Source organism: Rhipicephalus microplus, chromosome X, assembly GCF_043290135.1.
Source record: "Rhipicephalus microplus isolate Deutch F79 chromosome X, USDA_Rmic, whole genome shotgun sequence".
Taxonomy (NCBI): domain Eukaryota; kingdom Metazoa; phylum Arthropoda; class Arachnida; order Ixodida; family Ixodidae; genus Rhipicephalus; species Rhipicephalus microplus.
The window spans coordinates 215,290,336-215,312,380 of record NC_134710.1 but is presented as its reverse complement, the minus strand read 5'-3'; the positions used below and the strand labels follow the sequence as shown (position 1 = coordinate 215,312,380).

General features: G+C 48.1%; 1 protein-coding gene across 1 annotated transcript in view; it reads left to right on the top strand.

The window, feature by feature from the left end:
- The first annotated feature begins 20,426 nt into the window (after positions 1-20,426).
- The window catches only part of ush (Zinc finger protein ush), a 432,792-nt gene continuing 431,173 nt past the window's right edge, over positions 20,427-22,045 (top strand). Inside the window, exon 1 of the mRNA XM_037435521.2 lies at positions 20,427-21,770. Within this exon, the coding sequence (XP_037291418.2) occupies positions 21,731-21,770 (40 nt within the window). The 5' untranslated portion in view covers positions 20,427-21,730. The remainder of the gene's footprint in view (positions 21,771-22,045) is intronic.

The window sequence follows — 22,045 nt, the reverse complement described above, 5'->3', positions numbered from 1 at the left end:
TCAGCGCAGAGAGGTTCTAGCTAAACCCCTCACACTACCAGATCTGGCATGGTGACGTCGTCGTTGGCGTAGGCCTTCCATCTTTTCTGGGTCTTGTCGCAGACGCCGTTGCCTTTCACGTTTCTTAGTATTCTATGAATGTACGTACCCGGCATATCCTCGCCATCGTTCCTTCTCAGCCATTTGTTGCCTGTTACCTGCTTCATGTTTATTAGACTAGTGTTCAGTAGTGAGATTCACCGAATTTCTGTCGCACATACCCGTTTATGATGAGGGTACTTTTCTGATAGGGCATGACGAATACCCGTCTTATGCCGGACCGCATGAATTACAGATAGTCTGAACAGCTTCCCTGTTAGAAAAAACGTAGTCATCGCCCTCCTTCTGGATGGTCTGCGTGTCGTATGGCGTTGTAGTTATCGTGGCACGAATAAACGGGCGCACCGGCTCACTTGTGACACGCGCATGAGACATCGCACAGACATGAAGCATTGGTGTGTGGAACTTGACTGCCATCTTAGCGAGGGCAGTAACGATGAATTGTAGGCGCAGGTTCACCCATTAAAATACTCTTACTTTATCTGCGTGTGCTGTCAACGTCAATGAATTGTTCGATAACGTAACTCACTAATCTGTCCTGCACACCTTGAGGTCTGTTGGAATTCGTGGTCGTATAAACAACTGGATCTCAGACTGCGTCACTGAACGGCCAGTCTACAAGTCTACAAAAAAAAAGGTGACACAGACCCGCACACGCCGCATCGAAGAGTTGCCCAGGATGGTGTTAGTCCGACCTTATTCGACATCTTCCTCATTGAACTAGAGAATTTCATCCTGGCATAGGTTGAAATCTCTCTATAGGCAGATGTCACCTGTACATGGAGTAGCGGTCACAACATACGTGTATCAGGACCAAGATTACAGAAAGCTGTCAATTCAACTTAAAAAATTCCTACTGGTGCAAGGTCTAACGACGTCACCATAGACAGGTTCCTCCGTTAATTTTACCATGCGTGGTGTATCGCGTTATACGCTAAAGGGGACGCATTCTCCCATACCCCATGTGCCAATTCATGTGTTTCTCGAAGGACAATCAACAGGCCAATGACGTAGACGCCCCACAATGGAATATCAAAGAAAAAAAAGATCGCTCTCATGCGAGCATCTTCCATTTGTCATCAAGCAACGCCGGGGCTGGCTCTGTAAACGAGCTCCTGCGAATGCAAACAGCTCTCGAAGGTCTTCTACAATACAGTCTTCCCGCGTTACATAGAATTTCCCAAACCAACATACAAGCACTCACTGGAACTCAAGCATAAGCGATGAGGGTGTGCCTTAGCTTGCTATAAAGTACATCAAATATCGGAAGCTTTGCCGAAAGCAGACGCCTATTAGTTCTTATGCTTCTGCAACAGGAGTTCCTTTGAGTTCACTCGTGCTATGCCATGTTACGACCGGCCCTGGGGAGCCAAGCAGCAAGAGTTTCGGGGAGAATCGGTTCTTGACCTGACGGTGTCGTCCACCCCCACCTCCCCATTCGGGTTCCTCCTCGCCGGGAGAGCTCCGGGGTCTGCTGTGCGTTCGTGACCATGTTTGGTAACATTTTAGGGCGCCGTGACCATATATGGACCTCGTGTTGGGATGTGCCACTCCATGTGTTGTGAGAGGTGTTTCCCCCTCCCTCGTGGCCGAGGTGCCGGGGACACCGTATTGGCTGACGATGCGGACGGGGCGCCCAGTGTCAACGGCGCGGCGCTATAAAATTCCGAAGACGTTTTGTATCACACGCACTCTTCTCTCTTTGGGTCAGTTGACCACTTCTCCACATGTAAATAAATCTCTGTTGTTCGTTCGGGCGCTTCTTCTCGCTGAATTGTTGGACGATGGATCCTGCGACGGGGCCAGCTACCGAAAACAAGACCGGCAGGACCCGGAGTCCCAACAACTGGATGGCAGCGGCGGGATGCCGATAACCCCGAAAGCGACCACTGGACGGAGTGAGCCCGAAGTTCAACAACGGGACGACAGGAGAAGGAGGACACGAGCTCATCGACTTCCAGAGGGAATCGAACGGCACTTCTGAGAGGCACGACGCCGGAGACATGACTGCGAACTGGGTGAGTGCCGGCTTTCTCTGTTAAATTTTACCAGGCATTTACTCTATGTGTTAAGTAAAAGCTGGTAGAGAGGGGCTGTCTTGGTCATTGGGTTAACAGGTAACTTGCGTCAGGCAGAAATTGTGTGATAGCTTGGTTAAGCTCTTTCTGTCAGTGGCGTCAAGGTTAACAGTGACAGGGCAGGATTCCGTGTAAGAGCTTTTGAAGCTTTATTTGTAGACTAAGTTAACGGAAAACTTGAGGCAAGGCAGGTATCTAGAGCTGTCGTTGCCGTCAAGGTTAATTAGTTGCAGGACAGGAATCTTTGTGGAACAGAGACAGCGGTACTGGAGGCAGCCATGAATCTTAAATCCCTGCGAAAGTCCATGTTGTTGCTTCTTGCAAGGGAGTTGAATCTGGAGGTGTCGGACTCTCAAAGAAAGCCAGAGCTGATAGAGGCGATTCTCGCATTGGGGGCGGAGGATGACGAGCTGTCAGAATGTGTCGAGGAGATTCAGGAGAGGCAAGCGGCAGAGGCCGAAAGAAAGGCGGCCGCGGCCGAGGCCGAAAGGAAAGCGGCAGAAGCCGAGGCAGATAAGATGCGAAAGCACGAGCTTGAAATGAAGCGCCTCGAGCTAGAGATTAGCCATAATAGTAGAACAGGAGGCAGCGAGGCATCCGGTACCGCAGAGCGGGTCAGGTTCAAAATGACGGACCTAATGAGATCGTACAAGCTAGGGGAGGACATTGGGCTGTTTCTCGTCAACTTTGAGAGAACTTGTGAAAGGCAAGGTTTCAGCCAGGATACGTGGCCTCAACGCTTGTTGTCCCTACTTCCGGGGGAGGCCTCAGAAGTAATCTCGCGCCTCACGAAAGAGGAGGCTGACGAGTACAGTGAGGTAAAGTCGAGCCTTCTCAAGAAATACAGGTTGTCAGCGGAAGGTTTCAGACAAAAATTTCGCAACGCCGTAAAAGAGAACAATGATTCATACCCGGAGTTTGCTTACAAGTTAATGGCCAACATGGGGGAGTGGCTCAAAGAGGCAAAGGCGTATGGGAATCATGACAAGGTGCTCGAGTGTATCGGTCTGGAACGATTCTATCAAAGGTTACCAGAAAAGGTGAGGTTCTGGGTGCAGGATAGACCAGACGTGAACACCGTAACAAAAGCCGCAGAGCTCGCTGAAGAATTCGTTACGCGCCGCGCCTTCGGGGCAAACAGCGAGCCTAAAAGGGAAAAATTCCTACTACCGAATAAGGCGCCGTTTAGAAAACAACCGACAAGTCTCGCACAAAAGGGTGAGGAAAACAATTCATCTAACCATGGGGCGTCGGCAGAGGCTAGCAAAAAGAAATTTGAGGCGAGAAAACCGGCCGCTTGTTTCAGTTGTCACGAAACAGGGCACTTCGCGAAACACTGCCCGAAAGAAAAGGTGGCTTTTTTATCTATAAATGAAGCCGACGAGAACATGAAGTTGTTAGAGCCCTATATGTACGACCTTACCGTGAACGGCAAGCAGTGTCGGGTTCTTAGAGACTCCGCAGCCACTATGGACGTAGTTCATCCGTCTTTTGTTCAGTCCGGACAGTATTCAGGAGACTGTGCCTGGATTAGACAAGCCGTAGAAGCAAACAGTCAGTGCCTCCCCGTAGCTAAAGTTGTCCTTAAAGGCGCATTCGGTACGTTGGAAACGGAAGCCGCGGTATCGCCATATCTACCCCCTCAGTATCCTTACTTATTTTCAAATAAGTCAGATCAAATGCTGAAGGAGAAAGGTCTAACGTTGGGAGAAGGCATAGTGCAGGCACTGACTAGATCGAAGGCACGTGCGCTGGCTGCAAGAGCAACATTCACTGAGGCAAACAAGCCTCAAATCGACAACGGGCCTGGTTGCGAGTTGGACACCACGGTAACAAATCGACTTGTGCGAGAACAGGCTGCAGAAGCCGTAGTCGCGGAAGCAACCATTCCTAAAGGCGACGATGAACCTCCTCCCGAATTGGAAGGGGTTAATTACGCCTCGTTGACCGAGCAAATAGAAAATGCCGTTGCTCCCAAGCCGATTCCTGGTAGTACAGAGGATAGCACAGAGGGTGACACATTCCAGGTACTAGGAAATACAAAAGAGTTGTGTGTCATGCCAACTTCGGATAATTTCAGTCGGCTGCTGCAGGTGAGTCCCGCTTCATTAATAACCGAACAAAAGGGGGACCCGACGCTTAAGCAATTCCAGGACAGTTCGAAAGAGGGAATCGCCAAACAAAATGTGAGATTCCAAGAGAGGAGCGGCATACTCTATCGAAAATATCTAGATAGGCGAGGAGTAGAATTTGACCAGGTAGTCGTACCTCAGGCGTATCGTCAGGATTTGCTTAGTTTGGTGCATGGAGAATCATGGTCAGGCCACTTAGGCGTAAAGAAGACGAAAAATCGTCTTTTACAGGAATACTACTGGCCTGGATGCTTTAAGGATGTAGAGAGGTTTGTAAAATCTTGCGATGTGTGTCAGCGAGTGGGTAAGCCGGGAGATAAGGCGAAATTTCCAATGAAGCTGGTACCCGTAATCACGGAGCCCTTTCGTCGGTTGGTAATTGACACAGTAGGTTCTTTGCCCAAGACAACTTCAGGCTACCGTCACATCCTGACCTTAATCTGCCCAGCTACTAAATTTCCAGAGGCGGTCCCGCTAAAAGAGCTAAGTTCCGTCGAAGTAGTGAACGCACTTCTGTCCGTGTTTGCCCGGGTAGGCTTTCCTGTCGAGATACAATCAGACCAGGGCACCATTTTCACGAGTGCCTTAACGACAACCTTTCTAGAGCGGTGTGGCGTGAAATTATTGCATAGTTCAGTCTACCATCCGCAGTCGAACTCGATAGAAAAGCTTCACTCCGTGATGAAGCGAGTGTTAAGAGCCTTATGTTTTGAACGGAAAACTGACTGGGAAATGTGCTTACCTGCCACGATGTTTGCACTAAGAACTGCACCACATGAGACAACAGGGTTTACGCCAGCGGAACTTGTTTACGGCCGCAGACTGCGGTCTCCTCTTCGTATGCTGAGAGAGTCGTGGGAAGGTCAGGGTGATGATCCTGTAGTAGTGGAATATGTCCTCACCTTATTGGATCGTCTAACAAAAGCCCAAGAACTGACCGAGAGTGCGATGACCAAAGCACAGCAGAAGGCTAAGCTTTACTACGATCGGACCGCTAAAGCACGACACTTTGCTGTAGGAGACAGGGTCATGTTGTTGAGGCCCTCCCAAAAGAATAAGCTTGAAGTGCAATGGGTCGGACCGGCCGAGATTACTCGAAAATTGTCTGACACCAACTATGTGGTAAAATTACCAGGAAGTCGTAAGGCACACCAGGTGTATCATAGCAACTTACTCAAACCCTACAAAGAGAGGGAAGCCATTGTGAACATGACTTTAAATGTTCCGGAAGAGGTTCCGGCAGAAATCCCTGAATTAGCTCCCGAATCGGACGAAGTCCCGATCGAGAAAAGAGTTGAGGATTTAGTATCGAAGTCACAACTAACAACGAAGCAGAAGCAGGAATTGCGTGGTCTTTTGACCGAGTTTCAGGACAGATTTGTAAGCGAGCCAGGCCGGACATCCGTCCTCACTTATGACATAGAGCTTACCTCGTCGGAACCGGTAAGATCTAAGACGTATAGGGTGTCACCTCGCCGGCTTGAGCTAATAAAAGCAGAGGTTAACAGGTTGCTGGAATTGGGTGTGATTGAGCCGTGTGAAAGTGATTACACTTCCCCGTTAATTCTCGTGGAGGTACCCGGCAAAGATCCGCGTCCTTGCGTAGACTATCGTAAGTTAAACCTCATCACCAAGGATCAGACATACCCAATTCCCCACATTGAGGAACGCGTCGAGAGGGTAAGCAGCGCGCAATTTATCTCAACGCTAGACCTAGTGAGAGGTTACTGGCAGGTGCCGCTCACCGAGAGGGCGAGCCGGTATGCTGCATTTATTTCACCATTGGGGACATTCCGCCCTAAAGTGTTTAGTTTCGGCCTAAAGAACGCGCCTTACTGTTTTTCTAACTTAATGGATAAGGTTTTGCGTGGTCAAGAGGACTTCGCATTGCCTTACTTGGACGACGTCGCCGTGTTTTCCTCGTCCTGGCCAGAACACTTGACGCATTTGAGAGCAGTACTGACACGCCTACGCGAAGCAGGTTTAACGGTAAAGGCGCCCAAGTGTCAGCTAGCACAAGCAGAGGTACTCTATCTCGGGCATGTTATCGGTCGAGGGCATCGCCGTCCCTCTGAAATGAAAGTGGCAGCTGTCCGAGACTTTCCCCAGCCCCGAACGAAAACCGATATTCGGGCTTTTCTTGGAATAGCTGGTTACTATCGTAAGTACATCCCTAGATATTCCGACATTGCCAGCACTCTTACTGACGCGTTGCGCAAGACCGAGCCCCAAATGGTCGACTGGGATGAGGAGAAAGAAAAGGCTTTCCGCGTTTTGAAAGCGGCCTTGTCGAGCCAACCTTTGCTTAGTTCACCGTACTACTCGAGGCCTTTCATAGTCCAATGCGACGCTAGTGATAGAGGCATGGGGGCAGTTCTTAGTCAAAGGGATGAGGGGGATCAAGAGCATCCCGTCCTATATGTTAGCCGGAAACTCACCCTTCGCGAGCAGGTTTACAGCGCTAGCGAAAAGGAATGTGCGTGCTTGGTTTGGGCAGTCCAGAAACTGGCTTGTTATATTGCCGGAAGCAAGTTCATTGTGGAAGTGGACCACTGTCCTCTCACCTGGCTACAGACCATGTCCTCTAAGAACGGCCGCCTGCTGCGTTGGAGCCTCGTTTTGCAACAATATACGTTTGAAATACGCTACAAAAAGGGTGTACTCCATGGCAACGCTGATTGCTTAAGTCGATGCCCCTGACGCGAGAGGATGTCTCGAGAACTCTGGCATTTTTTTTTCCTGACCTAGACAAGAGCTAGTGATTGTTTTTTTACTCTTTTAGGTGTACTTGTTTGAAAACGTTGAAGACACGGCTATCCAGGGTTTCGGGTTCGGTGTGCTTCCAGTGTTGTTGTTTTGTGTCACCTTAAAGTGTGAGTAACATTTTGAATAAATTGTGTATTTCCTTTAATATCAGTTGAAGGGGAAAATTGCCTGGTGGAGTTTGGCGGAATTGTCCAGCGCTCACCGGCTGAGTAGTTGTGTTTTCATGTGCGTATGTGATGTCTGTTGAGCCCTCAATGAAGCAGGTGTTGCCCTCTACTTCATCAAAGACGGTCGTCACCAAACCGACTGCCGGCGCTGATCTCTCCGGACAGTGGCTGCAAACCTCAGCCCATCGAGATCTTCACCCCCCCGCGCGAGAGACTGTTACGACCGGCCCTAGGGAACCAAGCAAGAAGAGTTTGGGGGAGAACCGGTTCTTGACCGACGGGGTCGTCCACCCCCACCTCCCCATTCAGGCTCCTCCTCTCGCCGGGAGAACTCCGGAATCTGCTGTGCGTTCGTGACCATGTTTGGTAACATTTTACGGCGCCGTGACCATATATGGACATCGTGTTAGGTTGTGCCACTCCATGTGTTGTGAGAGGTGTTTCCCCCTCCCTCGTGGCCGAGGTGCCGGGGACACCGTATTGGCTGACGATGCGGACGGGGCGCCCAGTGTCAACGGCGCGGCGCTATAAAATGCCGAAGACGTTTTGTATCACACGCACTCTTCTCTCTTTGGGTCAGTTGACCACTTCTCCACATGTAAATAAATATCTGTTGTTCGTTCGGGCGCTTCTTCTCGCTGAATTGTTGGACGATGGATCCTGCGACGGGGCCAGCTACCGAAAACGAGACCGGCAGGACCCGGAGTCCCAACAGCCACTAAGGTGCCCGGTCATCCGCGTGCTTCAAACAGCGGTCAATTGATGCGAATCTTGCTTCCGTTGTACTATCGAAGTGCATTATTGTCCATGGAGCCATCGTAAAAGATTCCGTCGTGGTCAATTGTCACCTTCGTGTCTGGGTTCAAGAACAAGAGATGTACAACCGCACCAGCAATAGCATATTTTCCTTTACAACACGTAGAAACCCGCTACAAGGCTCAGCTTTATATTTACACTGACGGCTTTGTTATACGCGTACACCATCTGTCATTGGTGTCGGAATTCCGTCTGCCGATGTCGCCAACTCTGTCACTCTCAGCCACTGCACTTCATCTACAGCCACGGAACTGGCTGCAATACGGACTGCTTTGAATTATATCGTAGACCAGACAGCTATATATATATATATATATATATATATATATATATATATATATATATATATATATATATATATAAATATATATATATATATATATATATATATATATATATATATATATATATATATATATATATATATATATATATATATATGTCTTGTGTGACCTTTGCCTACTCAAAAGTGGCCCTACAGCCTCTGAAGTCTGTGTATACACACACGAGAACAACTCCTAATGGACATCAAACGCCGATGCAACAAAGCCTGCGAACTGAATTAGCCCATTGATCTGCATTAAATACCTTCCACTGTGGGAAACAGGGCAACGTGCAGACTCACGGTGCTGCCACAGAACTGGGCGAGATACCTTTGTCGAAAAAAGACACGACACGTATACCTTTCTCGAAAAAGGACATGGCTTCACCTGTATAGGCACACGCTTGGCGCTTCCAGCGATCCTTCCGTGCTGGTGCCCAGTATTGGTCACCTTACAAAACTGATCCATCGTGTGTCTTCGATATGCAGCGAAACATCGACCGGCCAGAGGAAATATGCCTACACCATATAATAATTAACGTCGCACAGATGAACTACTTTAGGATAAATATTAAATTGTCAGATTCGCCACTGTGCGTTGAATGTAATGCCCCAGAATGCTTGAAACAAGTTCTATGTTAATGCAGGCGATACGAATCATAGAGACAGTCTTTGAAGGCGGCCTTTATACATCTTCAACGAGACTCGTGCTTGGAACTGCGACATATTTGGGGCACACAGCAATGCAGCGCACGAGCTTTTTGTGGACCACGAGTCTGAAGAAAATTTGTAAACAGCGTAGTTAGTCCATGCGTGCGTGTATATGTGGCCGTATGTGTTATGTGATTATCGGTGTACATGGCATGATCACACCTAGCACCTGGAGTGGCATGTCAGACAAATTGCAAATCCAGCTTTTCATTAAAATATTTCTCTGCCAGCGTGAGGTGTTTCGGATCGCTACAGTACTATGCTATAATTCCTACCGATTACTAATCGCCACTAATTTCCTCTAGAACAGAGTTCCGCGACCCGCAGGGCAGTATTATGTGGACGAAGCCATAACCTCCCTCCCTTTTCAGTTCGTATTTTAAGAACGCCATCGAAGTTTCGACCTCAAATGGTGTTCCGCAACAACGAAAACAGATCGCTTTCATATGGCATTGCAACCTATCCTTGTAAATTGCAACTTCGGGACATGCGCGGGGAAAATAAACGTGAATTCTATTACAGTTTTGTACATTTTTGTCGATTTGTGGATTTCTCTCGTTTTGCCTGCAAAGTCTTCCGTCCGCTTTTTTTGTCGATTTGCGCATCAGCGTCATGCAACTTGGCCCTTCGCCTAAAACAGCTACCGACCCCTGTTTTGGAAGGTCACTGAACTTGACTGCATATATTTGTTTGATATATGCTTTTATTTCGCAAGATTAAGTTCTGCAATGGAACTTATTGTATGAGAATCAGTTGAACAGCTATACGGGACTCCTTTTCGAAGAGCTTCCACGCACTTGACCGTGAAGTCGGTGCTGGGAAGTCGGGTGTTCCGAGTGTCGTTTTATGTTACGTATCATATATGGCAAGCAATAAATTCGAGAGTGCTATGCTCGATATACTACCACTCCCTGGCTATACGGACTTACTTATGATGTGAATAATAATCTACCTAACTATATTTCTTTACCGAAGTGAAGTGAGTGGGCCTTTATTTGACCTTGTCCGTGTCTAAGTTTACACGACGCGCTTTGCCACATTTAATTTTTTTGCCCTGTTTTATCTTATTACAACGTTGAAACTGCTTTACTGTCCTCGCTACACTTCACGTTCAGCATTGGTGCTAAGCATGTCCTATTGACGAAGCTACGAACGTTTCATGAACTGCCAGCAACCATACTGTAACATTACGTAGGACTGAATGAGCAGTCGATTTTAGTGGATCACTTGTCGCGGTGCAGCCATAGCATGTATATAGGGAATGGAAGCAGCACTAAGAGGACCAGAAGTAGAGGCCACTTGAGCTTGCATCTAAAAACATCTTCAGGACGCAGCTTCAGTTACCAGCGGCAATGAAGTGATGCCAAGATGTTATCTATATTTGTTTCTGTGTCTGTTCGTGCACGCGCGCACGCCCGCCAGCTAGTTTGGCCCATGAACTTCCCGCGCCGCACTTGCTATGGCGGTCTTTTGATGTTTCATGAATGGCGGAGTTTCCGTTCAAGGCCGCCGTGTCTCATCTGCATGCAAAAGTGCGAGCCGCCGCAGATGACAACTTCTCTGGGCATTCTCCTTCCGCGTCGTTCCCGGCCGGGCGTCATAAACATGCAAACGATGGCGGCGCCATGCTGGACGTGCCGCAGATATGCACCCGGCTTGTAAGTCGCGCTCGTTTCTCCGTCCCTTATCGGACCGCATCTCGGAGAATCAAGCGACTTCGGCGGCACTTTCTCGCCGCGCTCGGCAGATTTAAGCGATACGGTCGGGTGAAAGACCTCTGCCCTACTATACTTTTATTTTGCTCGTGTTTTTACATTGCTCTAACCTCAGCGAGATGACCGATGTAGTTTATTCACCCTAGTTATTTTTTTGTCAGCGATACACTTCTCGTGAGCTTATTTCGCGCAGGTACTGCATCTGCGTTCGCGCAGACATAATTAACGAATATTTCAGACGCTTTAGTGACAAAAATAACGTGTCAAAAGTTTTTGTAGATTAAACTTTGCCTCCGCCTTGCTTCATTAATAAGTAATATCGTAGCCAGTGAGTGACCACATTGACATCATCAACTATTAGCTGCTAAGCCTGAAATTATTATAATTGTTCATTAAAAATGAATGACACTCAATCCTGCTGACACGAATGGCCAGCGAAGCCTTTGAACATTATGGTAAATGATGTCGCGAAACGAATTCAGCTTCGTGGCTTCATTGGCGCTTATGCTCGGCGTTTTGGTTGATAAATTCTGGTCTTGAAAGCCTTAAAATTTGCCATTGGCTTGTTTGGGCACGAACTGTTTTGTCTTGGCCCCTGCGCTTGTCAACTTCCTCGGGTCATTAGACCCCATGAAGTTGTGGGTTGTGTGGACGCAGGAAAAGGAGCTGTGTGCCGCCAAGCACAATGCCGAAGGGTACCACAAAATTACAAACGCGCTGTAATAATTGGAGCATCTTTAAAACTGCTGAGTAACTTAAAATTTCCTCAATATTTGGTGGCAATTTAGATCCAATGACTTCGCGTTGGCTGGTCGTAAATGCTATCAGGTACGGCGTGAGATCGCGTTTAATATCCGTATGTATTGTACTTACACGACGTGTGAACGATAGAAGCGAGTAGAATGTTTAAAAGCTAAGCTGAAGTAGAATGTAATACTCAAAACTCGGCTCAAAGAAACAACTTCTTCGGAACTAATCTGAATGGTAATCTATCTATACGACAAAGGCAATTATACCGCAATAATTTACTTACTAGATTACTTTAACGAAACATTCGAATAATTTTTTTCATTTGCAATCATGCAGTGCAAAATAGATGGTGTCTTTTCAAGTGCCTCTTTTAAACAACAACAACAACAACAACAACAACAACAACAACAACAACAACAACAACAACAACAACAACAACATTAACAACAACGACAGCTGGGGTTTAACTTACAAAATCGACGATGTTATTATGAGGGATGCCATATATAGTGGAGGGCTCCGGAAATTTAGATCCTCTAGGGTGTTTAAAAGTGCACCTCTATAGTATAAGTGCACGAGCATAAAAAATGATTGTACATAATGTTCTTAATCATTGTTCTAATTGATCTGTCTAGATCTGCTGTTACAGCAAAAGTAATTATGTAGTCAGAGAACTGTTATTTCATTTCCCACATTTTTTAGTCTTTTCAGACGCTTTTCGCAAAGCACCCTGTATGCGTAACTGCATTTGTATACATTTGTGTGGCATGCATACAGTTTAGCAAGGTTAAAAAATATTAAAGTCACCTAAAAAGCATCTTTTTCGGCAACACTTGATACGGCCGTGTAGCGTTAGAAAATTCCGATTTGATTGATATGTGGGTGGGGTTTAACGTCCCAAAACCAACATATGATTATCAGAGACGCCGTAGTGGAGGGCTCCAGAAACTTCGACCACCTGGAATTCTTTAAAGCGCACCAGCCAAATATGAGCACATGGGCGTGCAGCATTTTCGCCTCCATCGAAAGTGCAGCCGCCGTAGCCAGGATTCAAACCTGCGACTTTTGAGTCGGCAGCCGAGTACCTTCGCCACTAGACCACGGCAGCGGGACCGTTAGCCAATTCTGAACATTGCTCCAGATCCCATTCACATTGGAATTGAATGTTATTCGGTGTGTTTTTCCACGTCGTCAGTTATCAAGCACCATTTCGTATCCTGTGAAATGCTACGGATGGTAGAGGCGAGGAATCATGTGCCTGATGCAAGTAACTGCCGCAAGTTGACGACCACAGAGATGACGATGGTTTGACGGTGATTGCAAGATGTCATTTTTTTACATTCTGGTGATAAAACAGAACGGCTACAAGTGTATGCCGCATATATATCCTGGCTAGGATGCACACTCTTTGGCAAGGGGGTCCTCTTTTGAGGTGGTGAATGACGATAATGAGGATAATTGCTCCGGTCTTTACGCTCAATACTATACTACTACTACTTCTGTCATTACTGCTACTAGTCTAGAATAATAAGTACAATATATTTATGTATGTTCTAATTAAGCAGCTAACGGCCCCGTAAAAACCATGGAAAAGGACTTAATGAGTCCGTCACGGGTATACGCCAGCGCTACGCACAGAAACTACATGACAGGGACCCACGCAGTCACGTATAAAAATGTACATAATCATACACCTTGCGTAACCGTCGCACGCACGCGTTATGGGTGCATGATTATGGCCAAGAAGGCGCACATCACAGAAAGGCCGGCTAGTTTAGCAAAATACTATAAATCTAGGAAAATCAAATACCACGCGCAATGTAGTCTTACTCAGCTTATTTGTGTGCACAAGTAGCTAATTTAGGTGTCGGGATAAGATGCTCAATTGTGCAGAGAGCAGCCAGGTACCTTCTGGCAGCCCAGTAAAAAAAGTGTTGTTTACACAAGCCAATGCATTAGAGTGTGCATAAACGCGGGTGGTGTTGCATAAATTTCAGACTTCATAGAAGGCCCCCACTACGGCACACTGTTGTTGTGGTACGACCGCACTGCAGACTGAACTATTCTACACCACCATGACGGTCGAGAATGGGGACATATCCCACGTGATAAACCCTACAACGTTACGGAGACGTCTAGGTAGAAAAGACGTCATTCGCATTACCCCTGATACTTTTATGAAAACAGCAGCGTGTTCACACGCTAAGTTAACAATGTAACGTATTACCATAGCAAATTTAGTAAAAGTACTCTAACGTTCAGATATTTATGGAAGAACATGTGAGTGCGCTAGACGCATAAAAATGCCCTCCCTGATCTAAATTTATTCCCGGCGCATGATAATAGTGGTAATATTAATCTTGCTATATTTTCTACTTACCTATGGTATGGCAATAGTAAATTTTAGAATCGAATCAAATACGAATCGAATGGTGATCACAACAGACTACAAATCAAATAATAGGGGTAGAGGTTTCGAATAAGCCGCGACTATTTTTGAAACAGTTCTATAATCAACAATGCTTTATTTAGAAGAAATAGTTTCAAGCATTCACGCAAAAACATCACGAATAGCTTTAAGTGGCAAACCATGGCAGTTATGTAAACTGAGGTAAGCGGGTATAAGCAGTGACAACTTGCGAGATATCTTGTAACCGTACGTCGAAAAACAGCCGTCACGTCACACTTGAACTTTGTCATTACGTTTTAAATAAAACTGACGCATAAAAATGAAATGTTTCATGAATCAACATCATCAATCTCATGATGAGCAATCGCAGATTGAGGGAACCTTCGCTTGATGACATTCTAATTTAGTGCGTATCAATCTTCAGCTGTGATTAGTACGGCATCGACATTGGCGTAAAAGTTGCGGGTGCCTGCATCTGTCAGTCCGACTATAAGAACACGAAAAGTGCTCCCTCGTGTTACAATGTGCTGTTCCTGTAGGGTCTTCCCGCCAGTGCTGATTATTCAAAAAATTATTCGAAACATATTCGGTATTTCGAAGATGTGCTATTTGATTCGTTATTCGAGTTCATGGAACTCCTACTACCTCTATGTGCTGCTTACCGCTTACCTGTATATATATATATATATATATATATATATATATATATATATATATATATATATATATATATATATATATATATATATATATATATATATATATATATATATATATATGTGTGTGTGTGTGTGTGTGTGTGTGAAAGCGTACCCTTAAGGGCTTGTTTTTCAGTGCTTCTGACACAATAATAATGAGATCTACCATACACTAATGCCAAGGAGAGTATATATATATGAGAAGTTATTAGACCGAACAGTAAAGTTAATATTAGGACAGAAAAGTTGGTGAAAAGATAACTTGCCGTGGGCAGGAACCGAACCTGTGGCCTTCGAATAACGCGTTCGATCACTGAGCTACCATGGCGGCTATACTCCCTATATACTTTATTGGATATATATGTAAATTTAAGCGCGGGAGTGTCAGTCAGCAACCACCAGTAGCCATGACTATGAGTGTGGCACACTCTTTATGAGCCTGTTTGGCGAAATGTAGCACGTGAACTTATTACGAGCTGGCAGCTCCACCGTCGTAGACGAATCGACGAAACGGAAGTGGACTCTCCGTGCGAGATGCGAGAAGCGCTGGGGTGTCACACATATCTGTATATATTGCAAATATACTCGTTTCTATCTTCCGTATATTTGTAATCCCCGTGACAAATTGATGGACGTGCTGGGTAACGAAGTGCTATACTACGGAGCTCCGCAGTGGTTGTCAAATTAAAGTTTCCGTGATAGAACACGGAACTGATCCCATGGCCACTTCTCCATCGGTCTCGTCAATGCCTGCACCATCCACGGCAACGCCTGCACCAGCCCCAGCCCCACCTACGTACGTGTTGATGCAACCGAAGCACCCAGGAACGTGCGGCGGTACGGACAAAGTGTATGTCGGCAATCGGACAGCCGACTATGAACTTACCAGTGCGCTCAACCGGTATGACCCGACTCGCATGCTGGCCAACGTGCTGTTTTTTTTTTGCGATAGATAAAGCTCTTTATTCAGTACAATACCGTGCAAGTAAAAAGTTGATATAATACAGAAGGAGGTTCCAAAGTAAAAACTGTCAGGGGGACCTCCTGTGAATTCATGTACAAAAATATAGAACAAAGATTGGCAACTAAGGAAAAAACAGCAAGCTAATAAAACAAAATGAACCTATTGAAAATTATTATTGAAACTTATGGTAGTTCAAAATATTTACATGTAAGTGATAAAACAGGAGATAACTAATTGGAATAAATCCAATTAGTGATCTCCTGCCAAGAGAAAACTAATTGTTATCTCCTGCCAGGAGATAACAATTAGTTACACTAAAAGTTATCTCCTGCCAGGAGATAACGGCCAGGGCCTGGTACGAGAATCATGAGGAGGAGATCGGCAGTTGGGCTTCCCAAATAAGTCGCGAAGCTTCTGCTTGAAGGTGTCCCATCTTACGAAAGGCGGCTGCAAAGAAGTATTTGTCCATCAGTGCTCAGACGTCCACAGAGTCGCATATGTCCTATATACAGGACGTGCTGGCTTCATGTCGTAAAGTCGACAATGACATGTCAGAGTCTGACAAGGTTGGCCACGTATTCAAGGGGATAGCGGACGATGCGTTCAACCTGCTGATGTGCCGGAATTGTGCGACCATCGACGATATTATTTAGGAATGCTTGTCTTTTGAAGTGGCCAAAAGCAGGTGTATTGCGAGATCATTCATTCGGCTGCCGAACGCTGCTGTGACGTCCTCCTGCGAAGATGGACTGACCTCTCGTCAGCAGTCTTCACCGGCGTCTGAAATTACGGGAATCGTCCGGCAGGAAATCGAAGCAATTACACGTGCTCTTCCCACCAAGGGCCACGTCGATTCGCAAGTACCTCAGGTTTCCTTGGTCCAGTTAATTGTGAGGGAAGAACTCAGCAATTTGGGCTTCGATGTCTGCGCCATTGCTCAGTCTCGACCAATTGACTTCCGTTCAAGGTCGCCGCCTCGCCCCAGGTAACCGCCTCCACGCTCTCGCAATCCTGTCGAATGGTGAACAGCGGATGACCGGCCGATCTGCTTCAACTGCCGCCGCGTAGGTCACGTCAAATGGTATTGTTACAACCATTGGTCTTCGCCCCGAACCCACTATAGCCCTGCTCGCCGTGCCGACAGCTACCGCCGTTTCCAGCCTCCTCCGCCGACGACCGACAGCTACCACCGGCTCCCACCCTTCGATTCCTACGCCTTCGATGCCCCTGATACGCAGCACAGCCGCTAACCATCACCTCCAGGTGACCAGTCCCGTTCGCTGGCTTGACGTCGCCCGTCGTCCCCGTCTCCTCATCACCTCCCCGCTCATAACTCATCAGGGAAACGAAAGTGGTGCAGGTCTTAAGCTCCATCCGCGATTCCGGCTTCAAATCCCCTCCTTGTACTGCCGACACGACGAAATTTGTTCGATGTCGACACTGACGGCGTGCTTGTTGAAACTGGGGCGCATATTTCTGTTATGAGTTCTCGACTTCGTCACCGCCTAAAGAAAGTGCTCACGCCGGCTGCTCCTGGCATTATTCGTGCCGCTGACGGAAGAAGTCTTGCCATCACAGGAATGTGCACAGCACGCAGAACAATCGCTGATCACCCCACATCGGTTCTTTTTGCAGTTAGTGAGCAGTGCCTAATGACCTAATTCTCAGATTAGATTTCTCGTCTACTCATGCCACTCTCATCAACTATGCAACCGGCTTTCTCCAACTTGAACTGCCTCGACTTGGGGCTGTGCCATCTTCACCGTCACACCACTTGTGGGCTGTTGATTATGTTCAGCTGTCACCGCAAGCTATCATGTGTGTGGCCTTCACGATATCACGAGCTTTTCCTGACGGTGGCTGCATAGTGTCCCCATTTGTGGATGTCCTCTTGGCCCAAAGTGTCTGTGCCGCATACCATCGTGACTATCGTCGACAACTATATATACGTTCAGCTTCCACTCCTCAACCTGTAGTTCGACCCAAGTTCTCCCGCAAGGCGTTTCGTTAGCCCACGTTTCCCCACTTGATTCTTGGCATCGGACCCTGAAGACTGCACGTGCCCTATATTGCAGCCAGCCGAGCAAACGCACCTACCGACGAAACCACAGTGATGATTGCCCCTAATGTTCTGCCCTGTTAGACTGCGCAACTCCAGCATGTTCTGACGACCAACGAAATATTTTGGACTTCGATAACCACCCTTTATGTTAAACGTCCTTCTTGCGTCATCAAATACATACCGGCTATAGTCCTGTTAGGCGGTGACCATATCGTGCTTCCTGTAGTCCGAACGCCAGGTCATACAACGAGAAGTCGAGAAAATGCTCTCCAAATGAGTCATAGAGGCCTCTTCAAGTCCATAGGTTCAGCTGTTGTTTTAGTCAGAAGGACGGCAGCTGGATATTTTGCGTTGACTACCGTGCCTTGAACAAGATAACCCGCAAAGACGTATATCCGCTGCCACGAACCGAGGACGCCCTTGACTATCTTCATGGTGCGCGAGATTTCTCATTTATAGATAGGCGTACGGGCTACTGGCAAATTTCTGTCGACGACGTAGACCAAGAAAAAACTGCTTTCGTCATACCAGGCTGACATTGTCAGTTCAAGCTTATGTCTTTTGGGCTGTGCAACGCTCCGGCAACGTTCGAACGCATGATGAACTCTCTCCTTCAGGGTTATAAATGGTCAATCTGCCTTTGTCACCTCGACGATGTGATTGTTCGCCGCCCCCCTCCCCCAATGATTTAAAAGCCTCCTAATTCGTTTGTCGACCATTCTAGCTGTTTTCGTCGAGCGGAACTCCAGCTGAACTCGAAAAAGTGCAACTTCGGCCGACAAAAATTCACCGTCATTGGCCATCATTTAAGTGCTGCTGGCGTTCAACCGGACCCTGACAAGATTAGCGCTGTCAATAAATTTCCTCTGCCTTCTTCTAATAAAAATGTTCGGAGTTTTGTGGGCTTATGCTCGTACTTCCGACGTTTTATACGCAATTCCGTTACGATTGTACGGCCACTCACTGACCTTCTCAAAAAGAGCGTGTCCTTTTCGTGGGGCCAAGACCAAGCAGCTGCGTTTTCCACGCTGATCGACCTGCTCACTTCACCACCAATATTGGCCCACTTCGACCCATTCGTGATGACTGAAGTTCGCACAGACGCCAGTGCTCACGGCATCGGCGCCGTCCTCACTCAACACCTAAGGGGCCAAACGCGTGTTATTGCGTATGCCAGCCGCCTTCTCTCTACATCTGGGCGAAACTATTCGATCACGGAGCACGAGTGTCTTTCATTGGTCTGGGCTGTAGTGAAATTTCACCCCTACTTATGGCCGTGAGTTCTCAGTTATTACCGACCACCATGCTCTTTGTTGGTTGTCGTTGCTCAAGGACCCAAGTGGTCGCCCAGGTCGCTGGGCTCTACGTCTCCAGGAGTATAACTTCGACTTAATTTACAAGTCTGGCAGGTTGCACAAAGATGTCGATTGCCTCTCGCGTTATCCGGTGGACCCTGCTAGCCTCGCTGTCCCTGAGAGCGATTCTTGTGTGCACGCCATGTCTGATATCTGAGTTGCGTGACATCGGCACAGAAGAGCGTAGGAACGCAACCCTCAAGAGGATCATTGAGCGAGTATCTTATGGACATTACGACCCTTCGCTCCGTAAATATGTCCTTCGCAACGACGTTCTGTATCGCCGCAACATAAAGCCTGATGGCCTGAAATTTTGGTTAGTTATTCCCCGACATCTGCGTGTTACCATTCATCAACATCTGCATGACGCTCCGATGGCAGGGCACCTGGGTCTTTCACGCACCTATCACCACGTGCGGCAATGCTTTTACTGGCCTGTACAGATTTGTGCTGCTTCCTCGCAAAGGTTATCGACGAAATCATCCGTAGCTGCTCTACCAAACATCACCTTACTACTGCCTACCACCCCCAGACCAACAGTCTCACAGAACACTGCAACCGAACTCTTACAGCCATGTTGTCTATCTACGTCTCTGGTGACCACCGTGACTGGGACGCAACGCTCTCCTACGTTACGTTTGCATATAAGTTCGTCAAGGCATGACACCACCGGGTATTCTCTGTTCTTTCTTCTGTACGGCCGCAACCCTGCGTTGCCGTTCGACACACCCCTTCATTCTGATACTATCCAACCAACGGTGTATGCACAGGACATTGCTTTTAGAGCTCGCGTCACTCACCAAATCGTGCACTCTAGGCTCAGTGCTTCTCAGGCCTCACAATAAGTCCGCTACGATGACTGGCACCACGACGCTGACTACCCTCCTGACTCTTTTGTCCTACTTTGGACGCCGTATCGACGTGAAGGCTTGTGCGAAAAGCTCCTCCCATGATACACTGGGCCATGTTACGTTCTCCGCAACGCCACCGACGTCGACTACGTCATCACTCTCGTTCTACCACACTCATCTGCTACACCACCTACCGATGTTGTTCATTTGTCGCGCCTTAAACGCTACTATACTGCCAGTCCTGATTGACTTAGGGGCGCCATGACGATGCTTCGTCCACCGGGGATGGTGTTACGAGGCAGAGGGCATGGCTCCGCCGTCGTAGACGAATCTACGAAGAAGAAGGGGACTCTCCGCGCGAGATGCTCTCAGCCCTGGGGCGTCACACCTGTCTGTAAATATTGCAAATGCACTCGTTTCTCTTCCTTATATTTTTAATCCCCGTGAGGATATCAACTAAACACTATATATACTGGGGAAGGTAACCGCACAAAGGCGCCACCACACAAGAAAGAAAGAACGAAAGAAAGACAGAAAGAAGGAGAAAAGAAAGAAAGAAAGAAAGAAAGAAAGAAAGAAAGAAAGAAAGAGAGAAAGAAAGAAAGAAGGAAAGAAAGAAAGAAAGAAAGAAAGTGGTGCTCCTCAAATCTGCCGATGAAGTTCCCCTTGAATCTTCTCGTTTGCACGCGTATAACGTGGCAGGGAGCCACGCCTACGCGCCCCGTCGTGCCAGGAACGGGGGCGCGAAACTTCGGAGCGCGAGTCGGGTCGCTCCGCCAGCGTCTCACCTGCGAAGTGTGCGCCCGTCTGACGGTTGCCGATCGGTGCCGTTCTCAGCCCGCTCGCGCTCCACAACAGTTTTCTCGCAGGCTCCGCTTTTGCTTTCGGTTTCGCTTGTTTCCGGTTTTCCCTGCTAAACGAAGGGCGCGCGCGCTGGCGCTCCTATTTGTGCGCGCGTTTTGGCGCGCTCGGCATCGGCTATTGTTGCGCGTGACGCGTGCGCAGACGCACCGAACGAGGAGCGCGCTGTCGAACCCGCCCCCCGCATCCCTCCTCCGCATCTCTCCTCCCGTGTTCCTCCTCGCCGTCGCTGTCGCGTACATCGCAGGTCATCGGCGGCAGTCGGGCGTTTGGCGCCGGACGTGCGGTGTGCGTCGTTTCTCTGGACGTTTCGCACTTTCCTCTGGGGCGCTGTGCGAGCACTACGAGCAGTCGTCGTCGTAGCCGGTGCCTACCGGGGACCTCGTGTGTGATCAAGCATCGCCAAGACTACAACGTGTCCCGAGTAGCGCCGCGCGCGCGCGCCTCCGGAGCGCGTGGTGCCGTCGACACGTGACAGCACCTCCGCGGCCAGTGGCGCTCTTTGCTTGTGCGCGCGCAAATACGGTCGTCGCTAAGTGCGGTGTCCTCCCGGCCGAAATGGGAGGTCTTCCCCGAGCCACTGTCTTGTACGCCTGGGTCCGAGTGCTGCGATCATCATGAGCTGTCTTTGCGGGCGGCGACCGTTACGCAAGTTGAGACGCGAGTACCAGCCCGTCTGACCGCTGTCCCACCACGTGCGCTTCATTCAGCGTTGCTCTGACCTCCGCGGATCCCGCTCGATTCCCGTGTGTGCATAACACCTGGTGACAAGTGATAGCGTGTGACAGCTGTGCTCGTATTTCTTCCTATGCCCAACGCGTGCTGTGCCGAATGACGCGTATGCTTTTGTGACAGAAGGGTGCCGTCTGACGATGCTAGACGAAGACGACGAAGCAGTCTGCAGTTTTGTCTTGTGCGTTTCATCGGTCCGCTGACGAGTCAGCGTTTCTGAACGCCCGCACGCACAGCTTCAATGTCACGGCGGAAGCAATCCAACCCCAAGCCACTGAAACGTGAGTAGCGAGCGCTGCATGATGTCACGCCCGGTATCAAGTTATTCGCTTTGTCATGTTGGGGCCGCTATTACGTTTATCACGCACGCTTCTTGGTTGGTTTACCAAATACCGTTGAAGAGAAGGTGAATTAGTTGAGCGAACACAGACTTGCTGTGTATTCATTCCTCTCCTCGTATGTTTGCGCCGAGCAGTTGGTGCATGCGTGATGCGTCTTGATTTTCTGCACCGTGTTCACCCCGTGAAAAGAATTATAACAGGCTGGCAGATTCTGC